At 39.2% G+C, this 26,512-nt stretch overlaps 1 protein-coding gene across 1 annotated transcript in view; it reads right to left on the reverse strand.

Moving 5' to 3' along the window:
• OGDHL (oxoglutarate dehydrogenase-like) overlaps nt 1-25,442 on the reverse strand; it is a 37,159-nt gene extending 11,717 nt beyond the window's left edge. Inside the window, exons 1-13 of the mRNA XM_010155425.1 lie at nt 25,340-25,442; nt 21,888-22,003; nt 19,879-20,033; nt 16,858-17,004; nt 16,182-16,272; nt 15,502-15,681; nt 15,003-15,131; nt 14,446-14,625; nt 13,993-14,145; nt 13,162-13,264; nt 12,420-12,548; nt 9,979-10,129; nt 6,675-6,802 (exon numbers count right to left, since the gene is read on the reverse strand). Coding sequence (XP_010153727.1) covers nt 6,675-6,802; nt 9,979-10,129; nt 12,420-12,548; nt 13,162-13,264; nt 13,993-14,145; nt 14,446-14,625; nt 15,003-15,131; nt 15,502-15,681; nt 16,182-16,272; nt 16,858-17,004; nt 19,879-20,000 — 1,513 coding nt within the window. The 5' untranslated portion in view covers nt 20,001-20,033; nt 21,888-22,003; nt 25,340-25,442. The remainder of the gene's footprint in view (nt 1-6,674; nt 6,803-9,978; nt 10,130-12,419; nt 12,549-13,161; nt 13,265-13,992; nt 14,146-14,445; nt 14,626-15,002; nt 15,132-15,501; nt 15,682-16,181; nt 16,273-16,857; nt 17,005-19,878; nt 20,034-21,887; nt 22,004-25,339) is intronic.
• Between the last annotated feature and the right edge of the window lie 1,070 nt (nt 25,443-26,512).

A 26,512-nucleotide genomic window follows, 5' to 3' on the forward strand; every position in this document is an offset into this window, starting at 1 on the left:
AATTCAGTGGATAAGAGAATTACTTCAAGGAGAACTACATAATACCAAAAAGCTCTTACAAGCATTAATAGAAAAATATCTAAAATACCTTTACCATGGTCTGGCATTCCAGGCATTAAAAAAAATTAATATATTATGAGATAGAAGAGAAAATCATGTGGCACATACAGCATATGAGCTACTTTAATGTTATCAGTGCAAGGTAATTGACTTAGTTATAAAGGAAGATTTCAGGATCAAGTCAAACCTATTCAAACCTTCTTTTTCCTTTTTTGTTTTCTTTTTCATCTTTTACTTTATGTTCACTATCAAAGAGATACTCAGAGCTCTGAGCTAAGGTTGAGGTCTATGTGGGCTGGATGCCACAAATATACACCAGTAGTTCCTTCCCTGAAAGTTTTACTGTCAAACTGGAAGGAAAAAAAAGAAGGAAAAAAAAGAAAGAAAGAGTGAAGGACTAGAATTCCCACCTTATAAAACTGAGAAGTAATGAACACCCGGTTACAGAAGGTTTAAACCAACATGTCCACATCCACACGGAAAACCCCAACAAATCCAGTGGGATTAGTCATGTATCAAGCATGTCTCTCTGTAACATGACCTACAAGAACATCCTTCCAACACTTGACATGATGTTTTGACCTAGCTCATCTATGCACGAAGCTGAACTTGCTTTAGCTTAACTCTATGACTGCAGCTAAACTGGAACCACACTTTCTTTCTTTGGCTCCAGGAACAGGTTCTTCAGCCAATGTATACTCTGTATGCAAACTTTCCTGGAAGGTTCATAGGGGGACAACTGCAGGACAAGTTAACAGCATGGGAGAAAGCAACAAGAGCTTCAAGTGAAATTGTTTATTCACAGAGAAAAGTTTTACATATTGTTTTTATAGTGTCTTAATAGCCCACTCCTTGGTAATTCCAACACAGCTTTTTGTTTACCATCTCCATGGCAAAAAACCTTTGACTCACTTGGCTTCTGGACTGCAGAACCCTGAACAGTCGGTCCACGACTCCAACAGATGCTCATGTTCACACCAAGAGGCAAGTAGTAAGTTAGAGGCCAAAAGGTGACTGGTAAGTCAGAGAGACGGCCTTTCACCTGTGAGTCACCCTGACAGTGCATTACCAAGGAGGATGGCTTTTGCTGATTGTTCCTTTGACCTGACTGCCTCAACGGCCTCTCTTTCAGAACATACTAAAATCTCTGTCTCCTTATTTGTGTGATTCTGTTGTTTTTAACACAATGCAAAGAGTGGCAAAATTTACACAAGTCCTTCAGTGAGTGTTCCCAAAGGTACCTGAAAAATAGATTTCCCTAGATAGGCTTGAATCCCATTCTAATTTTACACAAGCGTTAAGAGACCATTTCTACTGATTGGGTGACACGGTTGAGAAAATACGCAATATGTTCAAGACTTATTTGTGCATATGCTGTTCTCTGTAAGGATGGGGTAACCTGGCTGTTAGAGAAGAATGAACTGACTCACCAGTAATCACACAGTGCTTTTCAAACAGTACGGAGCAATATGCACATTTAAAACTTAGAGCACACACATGTAATTCTGCTCCATTCACCAAAATGACCTGTAAAATTCACATGGAGAAAAAAAAAGTGTGTCAGTTCTCATTTCTGATCTTGTTGCCAATGATCTCCATAAGGTGACAATGTCCCAGGGGAAGCTGTGTTGAAAGGTGCGATCCTACCTTTCGCAAGCTTTCGGACAGCCATAAAAATATCTGGGAAAGCATAGCCAAATGCAATCTATACCTTCTCACTAATATTTTGAAATTAATTCTGTGAAGATGACTATTTCATGGAACACGTGTCTGTGGCATACCCATCTCTGGTATACTGGAACTCCTTTTCCACCAGGCAAGTGACAAGGAGAGTTCCTAATGTTAAAGCTACTCCACCAGCAATTACAGCAATTGCTAGGGAATGTGTCAAGAATTAAAACTCCTACCTGCAGGTAGAGAAAAAACACTTCAAGAGCAAGATCTGGACTGCTAAATTAAATTAAAAAGAAACTGGTGGAAAGACATCTGGACAGATGAAAGGTGAACAACCCAGGAGAGGGTGAGGTGCTTTACCTGAAACAGATTCGCTGGGGCACCCGATGAGTCAAGGTCAGGGAAGGTGACCCGAGCTAGAAAGACTCCACAGTTCTAGAGATGGGACTTGAACTGCAGGGGAGCAGGCTCCTACCCAGGCCCCTCATGAGGGCTCAACTTCACACCAGAGTAAAGCATTAAAAAAACTGCAGCAGAGACCTTGCAATTTTTTATTTGTGTCTGCAGAGACAAGAACCAACATTTCTTCAGAATGCTGGGCAAGCTTGTGAGTGAAAAGGATTAACTCTTACACAGCTAGAAACACAGAGAACTGGTTTAAGCCGTGAGGAAATCCAGTGCCACAACAACCAGGCTGTGCAAGACACAGCTTTCAAAGAACGACAGGTAAAAGAACCCCACAGGGTGGTGGAGAGCCACCCGCCAGCTCCCAGACACCAGGCTCAGAGCACACCAGGGCACAGGGGACCAGGACCCAACACCGCAGTTTGGTAAACTTCCAAACTGAGGGGAGAGAGGAAAGAAAAATACACAGCACTTGACTAAGGTTGCAAAACTAATGTTCTAATTGCTGAAGTTCATTAAGGTCCCTAGATGACAGGCATAGCAGAAAAGCTTGTTTCTATTAGCCCAGTTCCTGCTGTGCTCCCTTACTGTTCTTTCGTCACTCTGGCAGAGAAAGAGGTGTTGTCAAGCAAAGTGGCAGCTTACATAGCAGATTATGCTGTGGCTTTCCCCCAGAGCACTTCTCATGATTGTCGTAGGAACTGTAGTTTTCCAATTAACAGAATTATGGCTATAGCTTAATTCAACACGATTTCAAAGTGACTTGAAGGCGTGAATGTTAACTAATGGTTACAGAGGTCTCATCCGTGCAGGGATTTAATGTCAGAATGAGGAAAGTTACAAATACAGATTTGTGCTATGTTTAACAGAAAATCTAAGCATGGGCACTAACAGAGGGGTACGCATGCTTTCACAAACCCAAACACAGCCCCGGAGAAAGGAAAGAGAACCCCCATCTGGTTGTAGACTCTATTAAACAGAAAGACTGATGCTTTCTAAGAGCTCCATGCAGATGCCATTGAGAGCCTGGTCCCTGGTTACTACAGTCTGTCCTATTTCCTAACTCAATTTCTGACAGGTAATTGTATTTTCTACTCCTAGCCTTAAAAATATGATGTTCTGAATGAGTGGTAACACTACATATTTCATCTTAAGAGTGTATTGCAGAAAAAAAAAAGGTTACGATAATACCTGCCCTATTCTCTTCATCTTTTTCTTTAAACATGAACTTGCCCCTTGAAAAAACCGTACTCCAGGTCTCATGGTCCAGGAATCTGCTGAACTACGCACTAGTTCCAAATCTTATCCTGCCTGGATGTTCCCTGGAAGTTCCCAGTATGGGATGCTACAGACCAAGACCTCTCAAAGCTAGTACTGAACCAGGCAGAGAGAATGGTACCTCCTGGAGTGAGAATCAACACTGCACAAGTCATTGAGAGCCGGAAAGACAGACAGGAGAGCCTTTTAAGTATTTTAAAAGTGCTGAAGAGGTAGCATGGAGTGCCTGTAAGTTACTTCTGCTTTTCTCCTGCATCTCAATCAGCAGATAAACTTTGTTTAAATGACTTCACACAGCCATCACTTATACTCCCAGACATTCAGTGTCATTAAAAGGGAAAATTTATAGCTAGATGAGTAGATGTGCAACTAAATTGTAATAATCTAGATTTAGCTAAAAGTAGTAGACATAGGATGTCAAACTGAATTATCAGTTGTTAAATACTGTGATTTAATGCCTCAGTACACACACTCCACAGCTTCCTGTATACAAAACATAAGCAATTGTTTGAACTGCAAGTTAACAAGATTGCTTTTGGTTTATTTCTAAGTGAAATCAATCTTGTCAGAGTATCATTTTAATGGAGTAGTTACACCCCAGGTGTTCCTGACCAGCTCAACAATCACTCGGTGCAAAGCTCAGAGCTCTGAACAAATGCCAGCTCTTGGCTTATGTACCTGCCAAGGAAATAACCTGTAGTTCTGTCACACCGGGCTGTTCAATCCATTTTTCCTTAGCTCTAATTCACAAAAAGTAAGGGTATTCCCAAAATGCTTCTGTTGTGCTGCACATTAATACAGTCATAAATTAAATTCTTAACACCTTTTTTTTTTTTTTTCTTATAAACTTTCACAACCCTCCCATGCCCCCAAAATACTTCAAGGCATTAATCCCAAATTATTCCTTGTACCAGGCTTATATAGTATAAATAACAGTTAGAGAAAACATAGTGTTGGGGGGTTTTGCTACTCCTGAAGAATCAACTCCTTGAACTGCAAATGTTCACTTATTCTTCCCCGTACTAAAAGGGAGACCCAGTGATGTTACCAGCCAAACAGGTAGCAATTCTAACAGCTCCTCTGCTGCTTATCCCAGCACTCATTCTCTAAGGATACAAAACACAAGAGTAAACATGCTGCAGAAGGTCGATTAAAAGCTAGCAATGGAGAGGAAACTTAATTATAAAATCACTTCAACACAGAAACATGGCATCTTTAGTTAAAAAAATAAATTATCACTCATCAACTATTTATATTAATCTCCTTTACTGTTAGAAAACATCTCAGACATGAGAGATTTAAAGTTCTGAACAATTAAAAATATCAATATTGTTAGTTTTGAAGAACCTGTCATCCCTTCTGCTGAAGCAGAATTGCACAGAAATCCTATTCCTGTTTTCAGTGTATGAACAAACTTGTATTTTGCCCTAGTGCTTGTTTTCAATGGAAGTTATTAAATCAACTTTCACGTCTCTGCTGCTGAGGAAGGGGAGAACATTCGGAGTGATGCTGTTTGCCTTCCTAAGTAATCGTTACACATGATGGAGCCCTGCTTTCCTGGCAATGGCCAAACACCTGCCTGCTCATGGGAAGTGGTGAATGAATTCCTTGGTTTGCTTTGCCTGTGTGCCCAGCCTTTGCTTTACCTATTACATTGTCTTTATTGCAATCCATGAGTTTTCTCACTTCTGCTCTTCCTATTCGCTCCTCCATCCCACCAGGGGGGAGTGAGTGAGCAGCTGCGTGGTGCTCAGTTAAACCACAACATACATAAAAATTACTACGTGATCAAATATTTCTGGAACCTTGAAGCAAACAGCTATCAATTATCACTTTTATCTACTATAATATTTCATCTTTTTCCTTCACACTAGCTCTGAAACAGTATTTCATTATTTATCCATATAATCAATAACATTTTTGATAAATTATTAGATGTACTTGTTTTGTGCTCCACATTCCTCTTGCCACCCTCATCATGTCACAGCGAGGTTATCCATTCTCTGCAGCTGAAGGTAAAAGGTCTGTCCAGTACCAAAAGTGAAATTCACTATGATTAATACTATCACTAACAAGAATTTGTTTTCTTGAGATAGCACAATTCAGAACAGCAGTTCAGATGAGGATAGGATGGATGTTTACATCTGTATTACAAACTGTCCCTGATTTTGTTGACAGTTCCTCCCCTTATGACAAAGCATCAGGTGCATGTTCCAGCATTGCCAAGATGGACTGTCAGAGGTGGATACTTTCAAGTGAATCCCATAATTGTAAGATGTGGAGTTGCTTGTTTAAGGCATGCTGGAACCTCAGAGGGAGAGCACTTTGATACCGGTTTCATATGTCACTGTTTTACAGCTTTTTTCCACATTCTCTTTCTTGCTGAGGTCTGCTTCTCATACAGCTAAGTTATCCTCTGAAATTCATCTTCTGCCATTACTATGTCATTTCCTGTTGAATCCTAGTGCGACCAACACTAACATATTGTGTCACTTCTCTATCAAAAGATGCTTATGCCTCCAGGTTTATGGTTTTGAAGTGCAAGCATGTTCTAAGCAGCCTAAACAAATAGGTATACCGTTTGAAGAGTGCAGAAAGTTTGGCACTGCAAGCACACTGAAACCTGCAAATTCATGTGCCTGATACCACAGGCTACACATTCAAAAATTAAGGAAACAAAACCACAAACAAACACCTAGTTGAAGTCCTTCACACTGATCTTTAATTTATGCTAAAATATTAAAACTAAAATAGACATGAAAAATGAAACCCACCATAATACATTGTAGGAAAAACCCAAGAGTTTGGCTTAAAGTTCATACTACAATGAGGTTTTCTTAAAACCCTTCAAGATAAGAAGGCAGCAAGAGACAAAGCTTAAAATGAACATGGTAAATTTATTGCATCTCTTGGTTGCCACTTTTTTCAGTGGGTGAGGTGGGAGGGAAGTCAGTTTAGGGCTTTTGATTAGATTTTAAACCCCTGTTCTGCCATTCCTGGCTCCCACCTGATACAAAACTGCTATGAATGTCAGAATATAACAAAGGCAGAGTTTGTTCAACTGCCTCTTTTTTTGTTTGTTTGTGTTGAGGCTTAACAAACTCCAAAAGTAAAACTTTGTAGTCAGGAGGCTTAGCCACATCAAAGCAACATTGGGAAAAAAAATTTCTCTTAATTAGCAGTCATCAGTTCCTACATCTTGCTTGAGACCTATTAAAACATAAGCAGACCTGTCAGACAGTTACTCCGAGACATACCTAAGACACCATATTCGGAAAGGGAGCTGTTGCACACAGTATAGGGGGCCTGCTGCTCCCAGAGGTGATTCATAGGAACACACGTTCTCTTGTCAACTTCTTGATCATGAAGCACATGATGACGATGGCTGCAAACAGGTGTTGAAAGAAATGTATTAGCGAGAATAACTTCAACTCCGGGCTTTAGCAGAGCTATTTTCAAACATAAACCAACAAAGCCATGTTCTACAAAGCATGCAAGCACCACAGTTACCTTTGCTTTACACAACACCCTAGTTTGGTTGAAACCTAGCAATTCCATCACATCATTAAATGCAATCACTGCACTATATAGACTTTCCTTCACTGCCCAGGCTTGTTCTCAAGCACTCATGGAAACTGAACATACCTCATCACTATTAGAACCTGAGGGGAGAGGGGAAGGGGTGGGGAGGTTGTTGCTATAAAATAGACTGTTTAAAGTAAAAGAGAAAAAAATTGTTATTAAAAACATTTCACTCTACCTCCCTGGCAAATTCTATTAATCTTTTTCTTAAAACAACTGTCATCTTTTATGCAAAAATTCAGTCTCATCTAACCTCAACACCAAGACTTGAAGCAGTTGTATCCTCTTTCCTGCTACTTCCACTGGCATGCACCATTTACAGCTCTCTAGAACACCATTAATCAGCATTAGAATGGGGCACCAAGGAACACTACCACAACAGAGATGACTGAAGTAATTACTGTAATCCATTAACTCTCTGAGCAGACTAACTGAGTGAATCACACCAATATGTCCAGCTTTACGACTGCTAACATAAGGACAGTTATTATACTGGTAACAACTACTGTGTGGTGTCATATAGCTGCCAACACCGAACTGAAGACTGAATCTTTCTGTGCTTCCCTTTGCTATAACGATGCTAGCAAAAGAGCTCTGAAATGTATTCAGAAATCAACAATATAAGGCCAGGAAAAGACAGAAGCTCTGAAGAACAGCACAAGGAGGGAGGGGAGAACACACACACCACACAGCTGTTCGGCAGAAATAATTTTTGCCAATGTCATTTTATTTTTGTCATTCCACTGAAGACAGAGGGCCTAGCTGGGTGATATGCTGCTTGAGCATGAAGTTTTGTGTTTCCCCAGCAAAAGGTGATTACAATGAGCATAGATGGACAGCCAGAAATACACAGACAGATTCTGCTGGTGCACAATTGTCAGGTTTACTGACAACCTCTGGAATGTGTCTCCAAGATGAGAAGGGGCCCAGCCCTTCTACCTGCAGCTTTATCTAGCTTCTGTATATTGATAATGTTGAGTACTGAAACAGGAAGAAAGGAAGTTGTCACACTGCATACCGACAGAAAGTACTGTTTTCTAGGCAGCACTTCAGAAGCCCAAAAAAATCAAAGCACTCTCATCATGTTCTTTACATTATGGCAATGCAGTATCTTAACCATTCCCAAACTCTAGCTGACAATCCCTCTTCAATTAGTCCCAGAAATTTGAGACACTATGTACTTCAAAGGTTTTTTGCGGGTGAAGAAGGGTCTCCTCAGTACAGAGAGAGGATTCAATTACATACTTTATGTGTTTGCAATGTGTTTTTTCCAAAAAACCAACAAGTGTTTGCAAATGCCTTCAGTTGCTAGAGAAGCTGCTCACCTCTATTATAAATTACAAAGAAATCAAACGACAGCTAAAAATGAGCAGCTTTACAGGGAACTGCAGTATCTCTTAAGTGTGCTTGTACTAACTTTCCTACCTATTTCTCTGATGAAATGAACCTGAATACAGTATGCCTGAATACAGTATACACATTTCTACAGTGTTCTTTTCTGTTTAACAGAGCAGTTGAATGTTGTCTGACTTCCTCAGGTCCAAGACATTTTGTAAATCTCACCCTTTATTGTTCAACTGCCCTATCACATACATAACAAAGAAAAAGAATCATAATCACACCATGGGCTACTATTTTATAGATCCCACGACCCATCAGGCAAACTCAAAACCCAGCAGTTAAGCACAACCAGGTTACTATAAATCAAACATCTGCAGTACCAGCTTCAGTCCTGAACCTCACAATGATTTATCTGAATGCCTTTTTACTCCTTTTAGAAAAGGCTGAATAATAAAATCCATATGGCACAGAAATCCTTAGCTAGTCTTTGCCAGTCTGAATAGCTTTTTATTTGAACAGGTCTTTTCTTTTTTTGCCCTATATTGCTGTGAGCACAACAATTACTTTTATCTTAAACATCAAGAAAATCTGGACAACAGTTATGGAAAATCCTCTTCCACCAGTGAGAGAAATGGGAATACAGAGAATCAATGTTCTCAAGACAAGTCTATAGGCATGTGCTAGACATGACTAAGCACCCAGCTGAAATAGATGGGTAGGTTGCTAAACAATGAACATGTGTGTTCCTCTCCCAGGAGATGCTCACCCCACTACCAGACCATAGTACTAGCATGAAGGAAGGTGAGAAATCAGGAGTGGGGGATGGGGTGTGGTGGGAATCTCCCCATTTTCGTTTTCAGGTCTTTTCCAAAGGATTTTGTTAAACCAACGTTAGAATGGGAGCAAAATGAAGAAAGCCCAAAAGACTGGATACCACATGAAGCTCAGCACAGAAACAGACCACTGTACCGGAGGAGACAGGCACCAAGATTTATCTCTCTTTACTGCAACATTCACAATGAAGCACAGTGCAGCTGCTAGTTCATTCACCCCCGGCAATGGGCTTCGCATCACAGGCTTCAATTAAATACATCATTAACATTTCACTCCACAGAGATTCAGGTAAGGCAGCAGAACTGTATATATTTTTACTAAATTATCAAATTCTGCATTCATTCATGCTCCATAGTCATTAAAAGCCTCAGTACAAAGGATCTTGTTTCACTTCAAAAAGCCTTGCCAACTGGCAACGTGTTTGTTCACAGGATATGCGGCTTCTGAGCAGCCACCACTGGAATGGTATTTAAAAGACTTCAGAATTTGCAGCAGCAAGTGCTCTTCTTTTACTCTCAACAATCAGATGGATTGCAGCTGAATTTTTAGGTAAAAAGCAGAAAAAAAAGTATCTGCTTTTCAGCAAGAGAAGGAAGAAAGTATTTAAGAATATTTGTTCTGCCTTAAATACAATTCTTGAAAATGCTGTTTACAGAGACACAGGAGATTTGATTATTCTTGACTGCCAGAATCACGCTTTAGACCCCCAAATTCCTCTTCCCTGCAGAAGACCACATTGTTTAAATCACAACAAGGTGTTTCTTTAAGTATGGGACAGCACTTAAAAGTTATCTCAGTACTCACCTAAAAGTACCCCTCTCCACATCCTGTCCACTTAGTCGAACATGGATCCCTTCTTTCAGGAAAGAACCAAAAGCCATATATTCTGCTAAGGCCCAGTCAACAACCCTGTTCTTGGTCATTTCCAAGCGAGCTCTCAAAATCCGAGAGAGTCCTACATTGGAGTAAAGATCAGAAGCCAACAGACCTACGTCAGAGATATTTTATATTTACATTACATTCACCATTCTCCTTCCCCACTGGCTAAGTTAAACACAGATCCAAATAGGGTCTACAAATTGTTGTTCTAGAGTTGAACTGCTAGCAAAGTAAAATAACTTGTTTCCCAGGCAAAGAGTTGCATAACACACCTTGTTTTAGAAGAAAATAAGATTGGCTGTATCAGAAACTACTGGGGACAATTAAAAGACTCATGGTGAAATACTTCGTAAAGATTCACTCTCACATCTCTAACACAAAGTACTGTCTTAAAAGACACTGGAAATATCAGCTATCTGGTTTGTGATTTTTTCTCTTTTTCCTCTCATTTTTTCTTAACATTTGTCTTATTGGAGTTCTGGAGATGTTACAAAGAGAGAAAGGCCTGATTAATCCATACTATGAATATCATATAAATAGGAAATTGTAGGAGCTGTCAATAGATTTTCAGTTGTAACCAAAATCTGGAGGTTTTTTTGGTGGTGGTGTTTGGGGTTTTTTGTTTTGTTTTGTTTTTTTACAGTGAAGATTTTATAACTTGGCAAGCCGAAACATAAGTTGCAACACAGTGACTTTTAAACGGACAAACTTCAGTGGCACATGGGTGCTTCCAGCTTTGAGGCTATAAGCCTAGTGTATTCAGTGTCAGTTGACACCACCTTATTTTCACATCTGCACTGATGTTTTCCACCCTGTTCGTAATTTTCTGATACTTCCCTTTGTTACTTCCCCATTTTTACCAAAATATCCCTGCTTTCTTCCCACATAAAACTATTCTCTCATTGAAATTATTGCAGTTTAAGTAAAAAAAAAAGAAAAATTTCTCTTTAGCATATGCTAAACATTTGATAAAACAAAATAATCTTCCAATTGTTTGTTGAAAGACTGACAGATATTAAGCTATTTCATTCTAGTATAAAGACAAAGCACTTCAAAGGTGCGCTTCCCCTTTTAATTCTCCACAAATTTTTAATTTCATGGCCTTTTAAACTATGTAAAAGAACCCTGCAGACCAAAGTTTGATTTGAAACATGAATCTATCCCATACATTGGCAAGTGTTACTTAGTGTCAACAGTTAATCAAGAGTTACTAATATTAAATTTTATTGGCTGACTATGATTTCAAATTTATCAATGTCACAACAAAATACACCAATGTGCAGAAGAGTTTTTAAGTTCCTCTATTAATTGTTATCTGCTCAATAAGTTTTCAATTGGTAACTGGGAATACCCTATCATCATTACTTGTAACTGTGTTTAACTGTCCCAGAGGAACACAAACACAGAAATGTACAGCAGACACTTTATTCCTTGATGGATGACTCTGGAGAAGAAAGATTAGCTAGAGATTTTACCCAGAAAAAAAGCTCACTCTTCTGATCCTAAGTACATTCCCTACCAGCCAACAAAAGAAAAAGGGTCCCTGAACAAAGTGTCGCCATGTTTCCCCATAGAATGAACACAACCTTGCTCCCTGTAGGGCTGTTAAGACTTCAAACTGACCAGAGAGTAAAAGAACAGAGTCAGAACTTCGACACAGTGCCAGGTGCTGCCCAGTGAGATGGGCACATTTAACTTCTTAGATAGATGCCGAATTCAGAGTTGAATCTCTTCAGACCAAAAGCTAAGACTTTTTGAGAAAACACTAGATCTGTGCTATCACCAATGCAAAACGCTAAGTTGAAAGAAAAACTGCGCCTGAATTTGCCCAGAGTCCGCTCAGCTGGACTAAAATCAGGCTGACAGTATATCAGCAACATGGCCACGTCTGAAAAGCTGTATTCCTGAGCAGAAAGTTATCTAACTACATGAAAAGTGTCTTAAATGGACCTCACATTACCACTGGTTTTAGCATTAAAAAAACCCCAAAACACATGAATAGTGTTTCCTGAGACAGGTGCCTTACTTCCCAGTCAGTCCCAGAAATGTGCTGCACAGAGGCAGCAAGGACTTGAAGAATGAAAGGAGGTATTAACTTCACATTACAAACTCTTACCTCCTCCAGAGGAAAATCTATTTTAATGAGGTAGGGAACAGAAGTGGTGTCATACTGCAAGAACATTATGCTGAGAACAAGCAGCAGGACCTTAACTGTCACATTCTCCTTGCCCATAGGGTGGAAGAGTTAAAATAAAAGTCACAGACATTTTTCTCTTTGGGAAATGGCCCAACTGCAGCTCGTGTGCAGAAATATGAAATCTGAGCAAGAAACGTAGCCACTAGGAGAAAGAAAGACTCCCGCTGACCTGCATGTATTCTGAAGTCTTTGACTGGCACCGAACTAGCTACATTGCCAATGTGAGTCAGCAGGTCTTCTGAAATGCCAGTTGGAGGGCAAGACATGCTCTTGGGTTCTCCATCCACATTAAAGAATCCTGGAAGTAAAAGATTCGGTGAGATGTTCAAGAACTGATTAAGAGATATCTACACTATCTAGAATTTATTTAAAAACTCAAAACTCTTAAAAGACATTGTAAGCAGCAGCCTAAACCTAGTTCTTCACCTTTCACTGGGAGGCACAAAGATTTTGATTGTGCAGGACAACAGAACTTGATGTTACAGGCACACAATGATCTGGTTTGTTGCTGCTTTCACTCCCTAGGAAGTTCAAGTATGTGGGCAGAGGCAGCCAATAAGGCATATAGCACCTCAATCCTCAGAGGGGAAATAACCCAAAACAAAACAAACACCAAAAAATAGGAGCAGAAGACATACTCGTCCTCCTGAAGGCAGAATTAACTTTACAGGGAAAACACTGCTAAACTGAAAAGGGCGTCTTTTTCAAAGTCACACCTTAATTTGTATGTCTTAAGAAAAGCACCTTGTTCAAGTTCATCTGGTATAATGCTTTATTTTCTACTAACAGGGGCAAACCAGAGGTCACGTATTTTATTTTAAAGGAACACTGTCTGATAAAAGCCATTTAAGCGTCCTGGAAAATGGACTCAATCATATGAACACTAGGATAAGTGAAAGGACACTTCTTACCAGGCCAAGGTGAATCAAGCCAGTGCTTGATATGTAGGATCTTGTTATCCTTAGATCTAGTATATGCTTCTTCACATATTCTATCATACTTTGCAATTTCTTCCTGTAGAACAAAACCTTCTTTTTAAAACAGATACATATTGCACCTTTGTATCTTACAGATGACACCTAACATTCAGTATGATAAAAAGTTATTTAACTCCAGAAGAAAATGTAGTTACAATTATGCAAACAAGCCCATTTCATCTGAGATCAAACTGCCTTGTCTGCACTCTACACATTCACTTTACAAAAGATGAAGCTAAAGACATCACCAGCTTAATCCAGGCACCAGGCTCTACACTACATCCTTCTGGATTATTTCAAATGATCTCTGAATTAGTTAAATTATTGCAAGAAAATAAAAAGGTTAAATTGATTTTATTGCATTATTGCTGGATACAAGCCTGGCAAGGTTATCAATATGAAACTAGTGTTATACCTCTGAAAATTAAAATACTGTCTTACTGCTGAATCAAGATTCCAGAGATGAACAACAGCTGACAAATGCCTCCATCACCAACATTCACATCTAATCACCTTTTATAAATCTCAGAATTGAAGCAATATTTTCAGTGCAATATGTATTAGTTACTTCACAGCACCTTCAGTCCTTTTGTTATAACAACACTATTTCACATGAAAATCCAAACCGAATTGAATCAGAAAGTGGCAAGGGCTGAAGACTTATCACAGTAATGAAAGGAAGGTTTTTAAGCAAACAGCATACAGTGGCAGTTGTGTCTTCCTACTGTCAGCTCTTGAGTTCCCTTTAACTCTGCTGACGTGTACCTCAAACTCCTGCAGTGTTACGGTCCCATCTGCAATCAGTTTGTCAGCATACTTCTTCAGCACTGGCACCTGCTTATGAATCTGCTTGTACATCAGAGGCTGGGTGAACATTGGTTCATCCATCTCATTGTGCCCTCTCCTACGATAACAAACCTACAAAGAGAAAGATTGTCCCTGTTGGTAAGGAAAAAAGTAAAATGAAATCTTTCAATTTCATGGTTTTACAGAGATTTTAGGAGGTTTATGGTATAAAAACACTTACGGATTCTTGTGGTGCTGCTAGTCATTTGGTTTGGTTTTGGGTTTTGATTTTTTTTTTTTTTTTTAAATGAAGAAACTAAAGCCATTAAAATCAAAATATGTTTCTTGACTGGGTCTTCTAAGTCACAGAAAAATAATGAAGTAATACAGAATAAACACAGAGAATGAGTAGTTAAGAAAACCAAGACTTACCAAGTCGACCACCACATCCTTATTGAATGTGTTTCGCCATTCTGCAGCTACACTGCACACATACATCACTGCTTCAGGGTCATCAGCATTCACATGAAAAATGGGAGCATTGACCACACGAGCGACATCAGTAGGGTACGGCGATGAACGGGCCATACGAGGGTCTGTGGTGAAGCCAATCTAAGAATTCCAGAAAATTTCATTAAAAAGGGGCATCTCCTTCTACTTTGTTTTGACTGCTTGAAGTTTTCATTTAATACTGACACAGCAGTAGCATCAGCTTTTCCTTTTGGCTAGCTAGTTTCTTTTTGCTCCTTTAAAAACAAAACAAAGCAAACCTGATCCAATTCAGTGTTATAAATTGAATGAAAGAAATGTAGGCGATAAAATATTATCCACTCAGAGTTGCTAGATACTATCATCATTTTCAGGAACATCCTAATCATTCTGAGAAACAGAAGGAACAATGCACCCAATTAATACCAAACAAGAATAAAAAGAAATACACCAGCAACTCTTCAGCAGACAAACTGAATGGAAAATGCTCTACACATTACCTGGTTGTTGACCACAACGTGAATAGTGCCATTCGTGGTGTAGGACGGGAGGTCACTAAGATGAAACGTCTCGTAAACCACTCCTTGTCCTGCAAAGGCAGCATCCCCATGCAACAATATGGACATAACCTAAGAGGGAGGATTATACACACAGGCATTAGAAAGCAAACCTGCAATTTAAAGCTTCTCAGCAGGATTTCTTTGCTCTGTATTTCTGTAGTGCTTATAAAACAGAACTGTATTTTTATAATAAGCCATAGACTTGGCAGCATTCTGCAGCCTTCACTCGGTTCACACACAAACGTTTCAAGCCTACTTCCTGAAGTTACCCTTGAGACACCATGTCAAAACCCTTATCTAGTTCAACAGGTGATATATCCTTTTGTGAAGGAGGAAAAGAGCAACACTCTCTGATACAAAACTACTGGTAAGCTCTTTATAAGTAAAAATAATACTAAAAACTACCACTAGGAGTTACTGTATTTAAACAAATCTTTACCTTTTTCCCTGCCGTATCCCCTCGATAAAACTGTTCAGCTTTTGTCTTCCCTTGCACAACAGGATCAACCGCCTCCAAGTGCGAAGGGTTAGCCATCAGGGACAGAGTGATTTTCTTGTTTGTTGCTCGGTTGATCCTCTCATGATACATTCCCAGATGATATTTTACATCCCCAGATCCCTAAGGTGCAAGACGTAGTCACAGTTCAGGAATGTCATTCATACCAGCTCCATACACTACGCCTAAAATTTGCGCTTCAGTCTGAAAAATGCATCTAGCTAATTGTACAGCAGAACGCACTAGGGGTTTGACACCGCGATTTCAAATCGGAACACCATTCCTCTTTTATTGTCTTAATGTCTACTGGATAAATATCTACTGAATACTGACACTAATCTCATTTATATGAAACAAAAACAGATGCTTAGAGATTACAAACTCAGTCCAATGACCTAGAACTTACTCATCTACAGTTACTCCAAAAACACCTTCTGCCCATTCGAGGTACAGTCCTTAAATTGGTTAAGAAATCTCACCAGATCATATTCCTCAAAGCAGAAAAGGCGGCAATGCATTTCAACAGCTGATGATGCTATTTTCATAATAACCATGACCAAAATGACTACAAACTACCTTGAATACTGACCTCTCCATATAGATCTATTAAAGAGGCATCTTACCTCATCAGCTGCTTCAAGTTTGGGATCAAACTGACAGAAGATCTGCTCCAGCTCTTTTCGGATTACGTTAGCCAATACATTCAGCCTACCTCTATGAAAATTCCAAACATAGTTATGTCTCAAAAATGGTAATAACAGAGTTAACAGCATAAAACTTATAAAAATCAGCAAGTAAGTAGTTCACTTAAAACTTCTGAACCTGAAACCCTTCATTCTATCCTTCTCCCATTGCAAGATTCCTCCAATGCATTCCCAAAGACATTTTATATCTCCTAGTTATCCCAGTATGAGCAATGAATTCTGTAGCTATCTATCAGTTTCAACATGATGACATTAACAATTAATTCACTAAGGCAGACTGCAAAAGTAAGTTTGATACTATCTCACCAAACTTTCTCAGTTCTAGACTATGCAATGGGATAGATACCGTGGCTACTGCCATGTTTGCTTGCAGCTCCAAAGGTACACTGAAGAGTTTCACTAGCATTCACCCGTGAAGCCTGTAGCCTCTCACTGACAGGTATTTGTTACAGCTCTGTGCTCCCATTACTCGCTATGACTGACTCCTGCTACCCTAGCTTCTCCCGTATCAACTTTGTCAATAAAATTCTAGCACCTGAAACTTGTCTAAAGCCAATAAGCCCATTTGTTGGGGGTGTGTTCCCATTGACATTACCTATGAGGCATCCCCATTATAACATATTCGATTCCCATTTCACTGGATTTATCAATGATGGTCTTTAGTGCAGGAATCATTACTTCACATCCTTCCAAACCAAATCTCTTCTCGGAAGACCACTTGCGAGCAAGGAAGTCTTCAAATCTTTGCCAAAAAGAAACCAAGAATCAGAAGAGAATGTTTGTATTAAGATAATGAAAAAAATACTTAACGTCAAATATCTTTTAGCAAATAAAATTACAACACACTGTTTTAAAACATCTCTGAATACTTCCAGAGGCCTAAAACATGTAAGTCACATGTAGGAAGGGGGACATAGGAGACAGTTACTTCTCAGATGGAGGAGAAAAAAGGATTATTTACCAGGACTTTGAAACAATCCAGACAGGAAGAAGAATCTCCTCCTCAACCAAAATTCACTTCCCAAGTTAAACTCCCATGTATACAAAATGTATACTGACCACAGGAGTAACAGCAAAGAAGTCTCTTCTATGGATTGAAGAATACTAACAGAGAACTTATTTTTTCTGGAAGTAATGATTAAAACCTGTAGAAATAGTTGAAAGCACGCCTATTTCATAGGTGCTATTCAATGGCAGGGCTCCTCAGACTGAGACAGAACGGTTGGTAACGTGCCAAGAACTAGGGCACCAGTGCCTCCGGCTCAGCTGCATCAGGATAAAGATGTCAACCCTTGACAGCGCTATGTTCTTTCATTCTTTAATGCATTTGGGCCAGAGGCAATGACAGCAGTTAAAAACTACCTTTTAACGAACGCTGAAAGGATTATATGTGTAAAGCTTGGAGATAGAATACAACTGTATTGGTTATATCATCTATGCAACGCTGCGACTCGTAACACTGCCATAATCCATTAATACTCAGCTTATTCCTCACTTAGAATGCTGACATTTACCTCTTTAGACTGAAGTCCTAAAAGCAGTGAAACGAAGAGTTGCCAGAAGACCCTCCTTAGCTCACCCATCAATACCCTTACAATTCAGGCATCTAAGCAACAAGTCAGATGCTCAGCTGAGCTCTGCTGCCAGAATTCCTCTGGGAAGTCTGCAGGGCTACGCCAGTTTATATAAACTGAAAGCAGGGTCCCGTGTGAACAGCAAGGCCTACAGGGCAAATCAAAGTGCTGGTTGTACATGCTGTTTTCCTCGTCTTTGGGGCTGCAAGTTAAGCCAGTACTGGACCAGCAGAAAGTTCATTATTTGGGACAAACAGACACTAAGTGTGCAGAACTACAGTATTGCACAGCCACAACTTGCAAGTCCCCTGTACGTCACTGTGGCTTCACAAGGGCTGGCGGCTCATCCGCTGTCACTGCACATGTTCAGTACCCAAGGAGGAGCAAGGCTTACAAAAGATGGTCACTCTCAGAAGGGATGATCTAGAAATGCCTGACCCTTCATCGGCTTAAGAAAATGCCCAGATCAGACTGCAAAATCAGGGCCTAACACCAGTTTACTAATGCATACACAAAGCAGCTCAAAGATATACAATGAGTATTTTACAGGAGGAAGAGTTCAAAATGACTCTTTGTTCATTAACCTATCGGTGAACACCACAAAGGATGGGAAATTCTACTTTAAAATTCAGTTTCGAGTACCTGAAGCATGTAGTACTTGGAATGAACATTTTTGAAAAGGGTATTCTTGAGCAAAACGACGACTATGTGCTTTACAAAGCCACAAGTCTCAATAGCAACACCAGTTTTCCACAAAACCAGATTTTTTGTTTAGCATTTTCAGACCAAAAAAAAGCATGCTAGAGAGAGCTGAATAGAAATTTATGTAAAACTTTTTTTCTTCAATTTTCAGCAGACAATTAACCTGGCAAACGATGAACATTTGGCTCCTTCATGCTACTGCAAATCCCAGATCTTTCCACAGCTTAGACAGGCAGGAACAAAAGCACAAATTCTTGTCTCAAGATACGTAAAACAGAGATGGATCTACTGAGGGCTTGTTAAACAAACTTACACAGGTGGAATATTCATTTGTCCATTAAGTGACCTCTGTACTTCTGTTTAAATGAAACTTTTAGCCAGTCAAGCAATCTTGCTGTAACGATAGCACACAAAACCTGGAAAAAATATCTTCCAATGCCACCAATGAGCACTTCCTCTTAAGTCTTTGAACACAGAGGCTTAATCACAAAATATGTCTTTATAGATCTCTAATTCTTGTGTTTACCAAAGGATATGCAAACTGTTTCAGATTGTAAGAACTGTAATAAATCTTGTGCCTGAGAAGACAGTCTTGTTCTAGAGGTGAGAGGGCAATTCAGTGTCTGGGATCACAGTATTTCCATACAGACAGCCACAACAGGAGCAATCAATAAGCTGTTTCCAAACATGCTTTCATACACTGCAGAGACCAAAGCTCCTGCTGCCAGGTCATGCAACAGTGCAGCACATCTTGGCATACCTCAAAAGGAAAAGGGCAAAACCAGGACTTGAAATCACACTATGCCTCTCAAGTCCAGTCCCATCTTGGCACAGTTTTCCAAAGAGACTGTTAGCATCCCAGTGAGTCAAACAACACTCACATCAATATTTCACCAATCTAAAAATTCTCCTTGAGCTGTTAGGATGGCTTCCTTTGATCATGTGCTACTAGAAAGATGCACAGTAGACAGAATATAGCACATCAGTAGTCAGCATTGCTCTGGCATCTATCTTCTGAAACAGGTTATGACTCTTCAACACAGATGCACATTACTAGTCCATTGAAACAATTTTTTCCCAGCGTATCTCAACAAATCAATGAAAACATTTCCAGATACGCCACTAAAGGCAGCACAAGCGTTACAGAACACAACCTGCCTTTTAAGAAAACAGAATACTAAAAGTCACTACACAGACTTTGATATCGCAGCCTGGTTAACTAGACTCAACTGTGCTCCAGATCTCACTCGGACTCCTCACTTCCACCTCTGCACTTTACAGCCCACACCAGCTAACCCCCAGCAGCCACAGAGCATTTTCCCAGTCCCATCCCAGCATACCTCATTGAGCGCACCAGCCTTGCCAACAAAGTCCTTTTTTCCTCATTAGTAAACTTCATAACTCCCGGCGTCTCAAATTTCTGCCGGATCCACTGGCACTGTTCCACATCATTGATGAACATGAACTCCAAGCCAATGTGTTGGCAGTAGGTATTCTAGGATGTGAAAACACCAACACAGAAGCTAATGGGCCGTGAAGAAATAAATCTATTTTTTAAATTATGTTTTCTGTATATATTACTTTTCTGAAGCTATCTTGTGTTCTTCCTCTTCCACTATATCTTCCCCACAGTAATCCTGTAAGCAAATAAATTACTTTACTGCATCTAGTTTTGTGCCAGAAAGCTTTCTCTACAAAGTAACAATTTGAAATTTTGAGGAAGATTCTCATTTGGTAATACATCCAAAGTAGGCCAATAAACCTGCCTTAAACTGCCTGGCATATTTCACCTAACTCACTACTGTTCTTACAGGCATAACAGTCTTTTCTTTAGATGCACCAGGAAAGATTTCAGGTCATCTATCAAAATTTACCCTGTCTTTGTTAAATGGCACCTGAAGTCAAGCAAAGACCATGAGAAGACAGGTATGAAGCCTCACACAAATTGATAACTGTCAAGCCTCAGAAGGCTGGAAATCTGAGAAAGAATCCAAGTAGCTGACAGCAGAGAAAGGACAAGGAAAAATGCAAACACACTTCAGAAATTTTAATCTCCTTATTGCATTTTTTTCTTACCTTAAAAAAAATTTCACCAGAAAAGTGTGTCCAAAACTTAAGCAAACAGAACTAAGACCTATTGTGAGTCTGAGACAAAACCACTCTGAACACATAGTAAATATGTCCTCCCTAGTGCCCCTAAAATGGAATCTAATGTTAACTTCAGTTAAAAAAAAAAAAAACCAAAAAAAACACAACACCCACACACACAAAAAAAGCAAACCTCTGGAGAGTAGAGGGAAACCAGAGGGTTATTTCATTTTAAAATAAATCAGTGTCCTGAGGCTTTCAGATTTTTGCTACTGTTTTTGTCCATTCATTTGTGCATTACAATTTTAAGGATTATCTCGTTAATGCTAGAAGTGCAAAAACCAAAAAGCAAATATAGAGCTGAAACAACACAGATGTTGTGGCTTAACAACTTACCATGCTTCAGCTAAGCCCATGTAATAGTCAAACATGCAAAGCAACGCATTCCCTCACACTTGTAACTCAAAGTCATGAACTCTTACAAGCTCAGTAATTATGTTTTCATTCTTGCAACTCAATTCCATATTACATACTTCAAAATATTTCCTCACCCCTAGCCCTTTTTACTCTAATGGATTTCAATTCCATGCACGTGAAATCTCTACAAATTCAGTACTCTAAAATCCTGAAAAAAGCAGTCAGAAATACCCAATTCTTACTAGATCAGTAGTTTACAAAGTCATTACCATTCCTACATGACTTCACATGGCATAACCATATCACCTGTCAGATAATAAAACTCTAGACAAACGACGGAGGGTGGAAAAAAAGGAATACCGCTATCTACAAGCTACAGCTGGGCTTGGACAAATTTGGTACTTAATCTTCCTATTTTTACTCAGGTAGAAGCCTCTCTAATGCTAGGGCTCTGAGAACAACCCCTGCACATCCTGAGTACTATATGCAAAGGGGTTTTATCTGTAGTAGGGCACTTAAAAGACAAGTTCTAAGGGCTATATTCCTTTTAAACAACATCAGTTCTTTACAGAACTAGGGCCTGAATTAGTGTTCTACCATATTCACCTCTTTTATACTCATCCTTAATCTACGTATTTCAGATATCCTGACAATGAAACTAATGGTGCTACCATCTCTAGAAACAGTACAGGGGGGTATTTTTAATGTCACTTGAATTCTTTACAAGCTCTATTAATAATTCTTTACATGCTCTATTAATTAATAATTTTTGTGACTGACAATGGGAAAACCTTCACTTCTGTCTGGATGAAAACAATCATGAATCAAAAACCATCCCACTGACCTCCAACCGTTTGATGATCTCTCGTAAAGAAAGACTGTTCTCATTTCCTCCAATGAAGGTGGTTGTAGGCAGCTGAAAGACTTTGTCCAAATCAGATTCATGCAAACCGTAAAACCCTACAACAGGTACATTATCAATTTGTAAAGCAGGGCAGGAGATAAAAAGGAAAGCAGCACTGGTTTTCAAACCACCACGAATTATGTTTAATAAAGCAAGATTAAGAAAGAAGGTATCAAATTAAGAATTGAAAGTGTGAATATTTTGGAAGCATCCATTAGTACAATGCAGTTTAGTCTAGATTTCAAAAAGAAATGTTTTATTAAATATTGTTTTATTAGAATTATCAAACCAATTTTTCTTAAATGCTCAGGTAGAACAACTGAAATTAAAATCATCCAGACCTTTTTATATTTTAGCATATTACCATATATGCCATCAATTCTCCATATTACATTTTGCACTTCACTGTTTAGTAAAATAACTAACTGTAATGACTGTGATTTCTTCCTTGCTCTGTCACGAGCCACAAACACAAAAGAACCAGTTTTCACAGGCAGAACCAGTTGGTTGGAAGCATACTACATTAATTCATACAACATTAATAGATAGACTAAGAGAAAACACAGAACATGTTCAATGTAACACTGGGCAAACACTCCAGTAGAGCTTACGAGGTACCTCTAGTCACTCTCCTTCTCTTTATAGGGAAGTTAGTTTGAAATAGCCATGTAATGATCTGTACAGCTCTACTTCCCAATCAGCAACCCCTTATAAACCAGCCAGATTTCCATACCCCCACCAAATAAAACAGGAGCTTGAAGTATATCATCCCATTTTGATTTAGGCGTATCTAAACTTGTTCTGGACGAGAATATGGTTTTAAAAGAATATTTAACTAAACTATTACACAGTTTCAAAAGCCAAAACACACAACAGACAAGACTGAAAGACTGGTACCAACGCAATTCAAAGGATTTGTGTGTTGAAGTTTAATCTATACCTGTTACATGAAGAAAGGAAAAATAGCTTCTTATAATCCTATAAGATGTACAAATGTATAAAGATTATAATACAGATAACAATTTTCTGTATATAGAAGTTTCTATAACCATATTAGGTTTGTGTGCACATGTAAAAATATTTAAAAAAAAAACAGCTTCTCTATTTTCAATTTTAAACTCTCTGTTGTGGTTCCGGGTAAGCTGCAGGCATCCACTTGAACACTGATATGACAGCCTGCACATAACTCTTAAATCAATATAGAATAGTGCTCCGCATTCCCTGTTAAAGAAGCAATTTAAAGATGAACTAATAATGGAACTTAGCATTTAGGGCTGAAGTTATGCAATAGGGCTGCGTGGACACCATTTTATCTATACAGCATTATCAGTTACACCACATTTTGTGTTTTAAAAATAATATATTTTAAAATAATATTTTGAAATACTAGTTTTGGTTTTAATACTAGTTTTATTAAAATATTAAAATGTCTAACGTGGAGTGACTAAAAATGTGTTTGTGTACCACTGTTTCTCCTTTTTGGTACCCTAACAGTTTTTTCCAGCACCAAAGTAATTCTGGTTTTCTAAAATGCTACCAAACCCCCCAGATTTTAAAAAATGGAGAAAAGGTAGGGACACAGGGGATGACAGGAGCTTTAGCGTTACTTGAAATAAAGCACTGGTAGCATTATTTTTTTTCCCCTTCGCTGGCTTCCTCTCAGACTTCACAGGCTCTTCATGTTCTGTCATGCAAAAACCAGAACACATCCAGGAGTGATCTGGGCACATGCAGAACATCTGTGCTTTGTACTGCAGCAATGCATAGTTACTGAAGCATCACCTCATGTTTAAAGAGATAGTCTTCTTGAGATCCAAGAATTCCTGGAAGCAATTCTGTAACTTGACTTATGCAGCTGGTACACCTGTAACTAGCTGCATTTTTAGAAGCAACCCCTAGAATAAACTTCCGACCAGAAGGTTTCTCAAAAAAGAAACCAAAGATAGCACCAAAATTGCACAGAAAAAACAACACTGAAATACTTTCTGTACTACCAGAGACCTTTCATAAGTTTCTTGCCTGGAACATCCAAGCACAGGCAACATCTGAAATCCTCCTCTTTTTTGTTGTGCCAAGACCAGGTTAGAAAGCTTTGTTTCCCCTCAGAAGCTGAAATATCACCTCAGTTACACTCTCAGGCACATCCCCCCATCTCATTCAGAGGTCTAGCATATTTTTCCTATGCTCAAGAGGGCTTCAGTATGATGATGCTCTCTGACCAATCACAACACCTTGTACTAAAATATCTGTAGAGCTTTAAGAAATTTGTACTGACATGCTAGCAATCACCCGTGCTCCAAACAAATTATATTTACTCGGTAAATGTCCAGTGTATTTTCCAGTAGGCACTTTGCTCTAATTAAAGTTGACAAACTTCAAAGAGAATCCCTGATTTGTGTAAGCACCTCTATTTACAGTCTTAAGCACTCCACTGCCTTTATATGATCAAGGGTCAGAACTGCTTCTTTCGCTACCACCAGAAACAGAAAACACAGCTGCAAAGAGGCAGGAGATGTATTTACTGTAAGATTAAGTGGAATGTGTTTTACCTACTACTTGCACTATGTTTTATGTCTGCTCCAAAAACCTTTCCTACATATCAAAGAAAAATTGATTCAGTGTCTTTATCATGTAGAAAACCACCTTTAAAACATACCAGGTAGATTGAAGAGTAGAGAAAGATCAAACAGACAATTTTTATTCAAGCAGAGAGGAGCAAAGAAATTGGTATGTGCAATTTCCCAAAAAGGCATGCTCTCTTAGCAACCAGAACAACTTCAGCAAAAGCAAACCCTAGTGTATTACACACTCTTCCCGCAGCAAACTAAAATGATCACCACTGAATTACACACACAAGTCATGAATTCGACACTTCTCTGTTTTCTTCTGATAACATCAGACTTCAAGTTATACAGAAGTAAGTATCAGAGGCTAGAATCCAAATCTGACATGAAATTTACCTAAATTCCTCCAGCCAGTGTTTTGTTTATTGCTTGTGTTTCCTATTGACTAGTCTTCAGATATTCCCAGTCAAAACAAGTATCAAGCATAATGGTATAAATGTAATTTAGACTACCAGAATCTTAGCCTAATGTATTGATTAGTATTAATTTCTGGTGTGGTTCTAAACCGTAAGATTTGTGTTTTTATGAAGTCTTTATAATCATCATTCATTGGAAGGTGAATTCACAGGAACCTCAACTGTGATCTCAGAGCAGAAATTCCACTGTCCTGAAATTTGAGCCTCCTTAAGAAGCTCAAAGAAACTATTTCATGATACCAGCATGCAGAAAAAGTAGAAGCTTCCCTGAAATGTCTTATTAAATCACCTCAGCCCAATGAGACGAAAGACAAATGACCACTGCAAATAACAAGGCACACAGTGTACACACCAAGTTTATCGATTGTAGTGATTAAGTCAGATGGAACAAACGAATCCAAGTCTGCATCCAGAATTCCAAGGGGATCCAGCTGTGCCACATGATGGCCACGGATCTGAAAAAGGAGCAAAGTGAGAGAAAAATGAAATCACATTGACAAAAGTCAGACAAAGGGAAGAAGTCACTGGTATCTCTCCACAGAATCTGGATATCACGGATATCAGCCATGAAGTCAAATAAGCAAGCATCACTAATGTCACAAGAGGGTCACATTTCACAAGTTTTCCCATAAGAACAGGAAATAAGCATTATATCTCTGGATATGTATACTATCTCTATTAAAAACTGCTGAATACATATTAGAACATAACCTTTATTTTGTCTGACATACAATTTAGAATTCAGCATAATTCCAGTTTAAGGAAACTACTAAAGATTGTACTCTCAATCTCTGAGTAAAATTATCAAAAACTATGACTAATATATAGATTCTATCATTTGCTAACAAAAAGGGCTTCTATAGGTATATAGGGGATAAAAGGAAGATCAGGCAAAATGTGGGGCCCCTGCGGAAGGAAACGGGAGAGCTGGTGTCCCAGGATATGGAGAAGGCCAAGGTACTCAATGCTTTTTTTGCCTCGGTCTTCACTGGCAATGACACAAACCATACCCCCAAAGTCACAGAAGGCAAAGGGCAGGGACTGGGAGAATGGAGAGCCACCCATGGTTAGAGAGAATCAGATTCAGGAGCACCTAAGGAACCTGAAGGTACACAAGTCCATGGGACCTAATGAAATACATCTGCAGGTCCTGAAAGAACTGGCAGATGAGGTTGTGAAACCTCTATCCATCATATTTGAGAAGTCGTGGCAGACTGGTGAAGTTCCCGCTGACTGGAAAAGGGGAAACATAACACCCATCTTTAAAAAGGAAAAAAAGGAGGATCCAGGGAACTACAGGCCACTCAGTCTCACCTCTGTGCCTGGCAAGATCATGGAGCAGATCCTCCTGGAAACCATGCTGAGGCACATGGAGAATGACGAGGTGATAGGTGACAGCCAGCATGGCTTCACCGAGGGCAGATCATGCCTGACGAATATGGTGGCTTGGCTTCTACGGTCACAACCTTGGTGGACAGAGGGTGGGCAACCAGTGTCATGTACCTGGGCTTGTGCAAAGCATTTG

Source organism: Eurypyga helias, unplaced genomic scaffold (genome assembly GCF_000690775.1).
Source record: "Eurypyga helias isolate BGI_N326 unplaced genomic scaffold, ASM69077v1 scaffold27747, whole genome shotgun sequence".
Classification (NCBI taxonomy): domain Eukaryota; kingdom Metazoa; phylum Chordata; class Aves; order Eurypygiformes; family Eurypygidae; genus Eurypyga; species Eurypyga helias.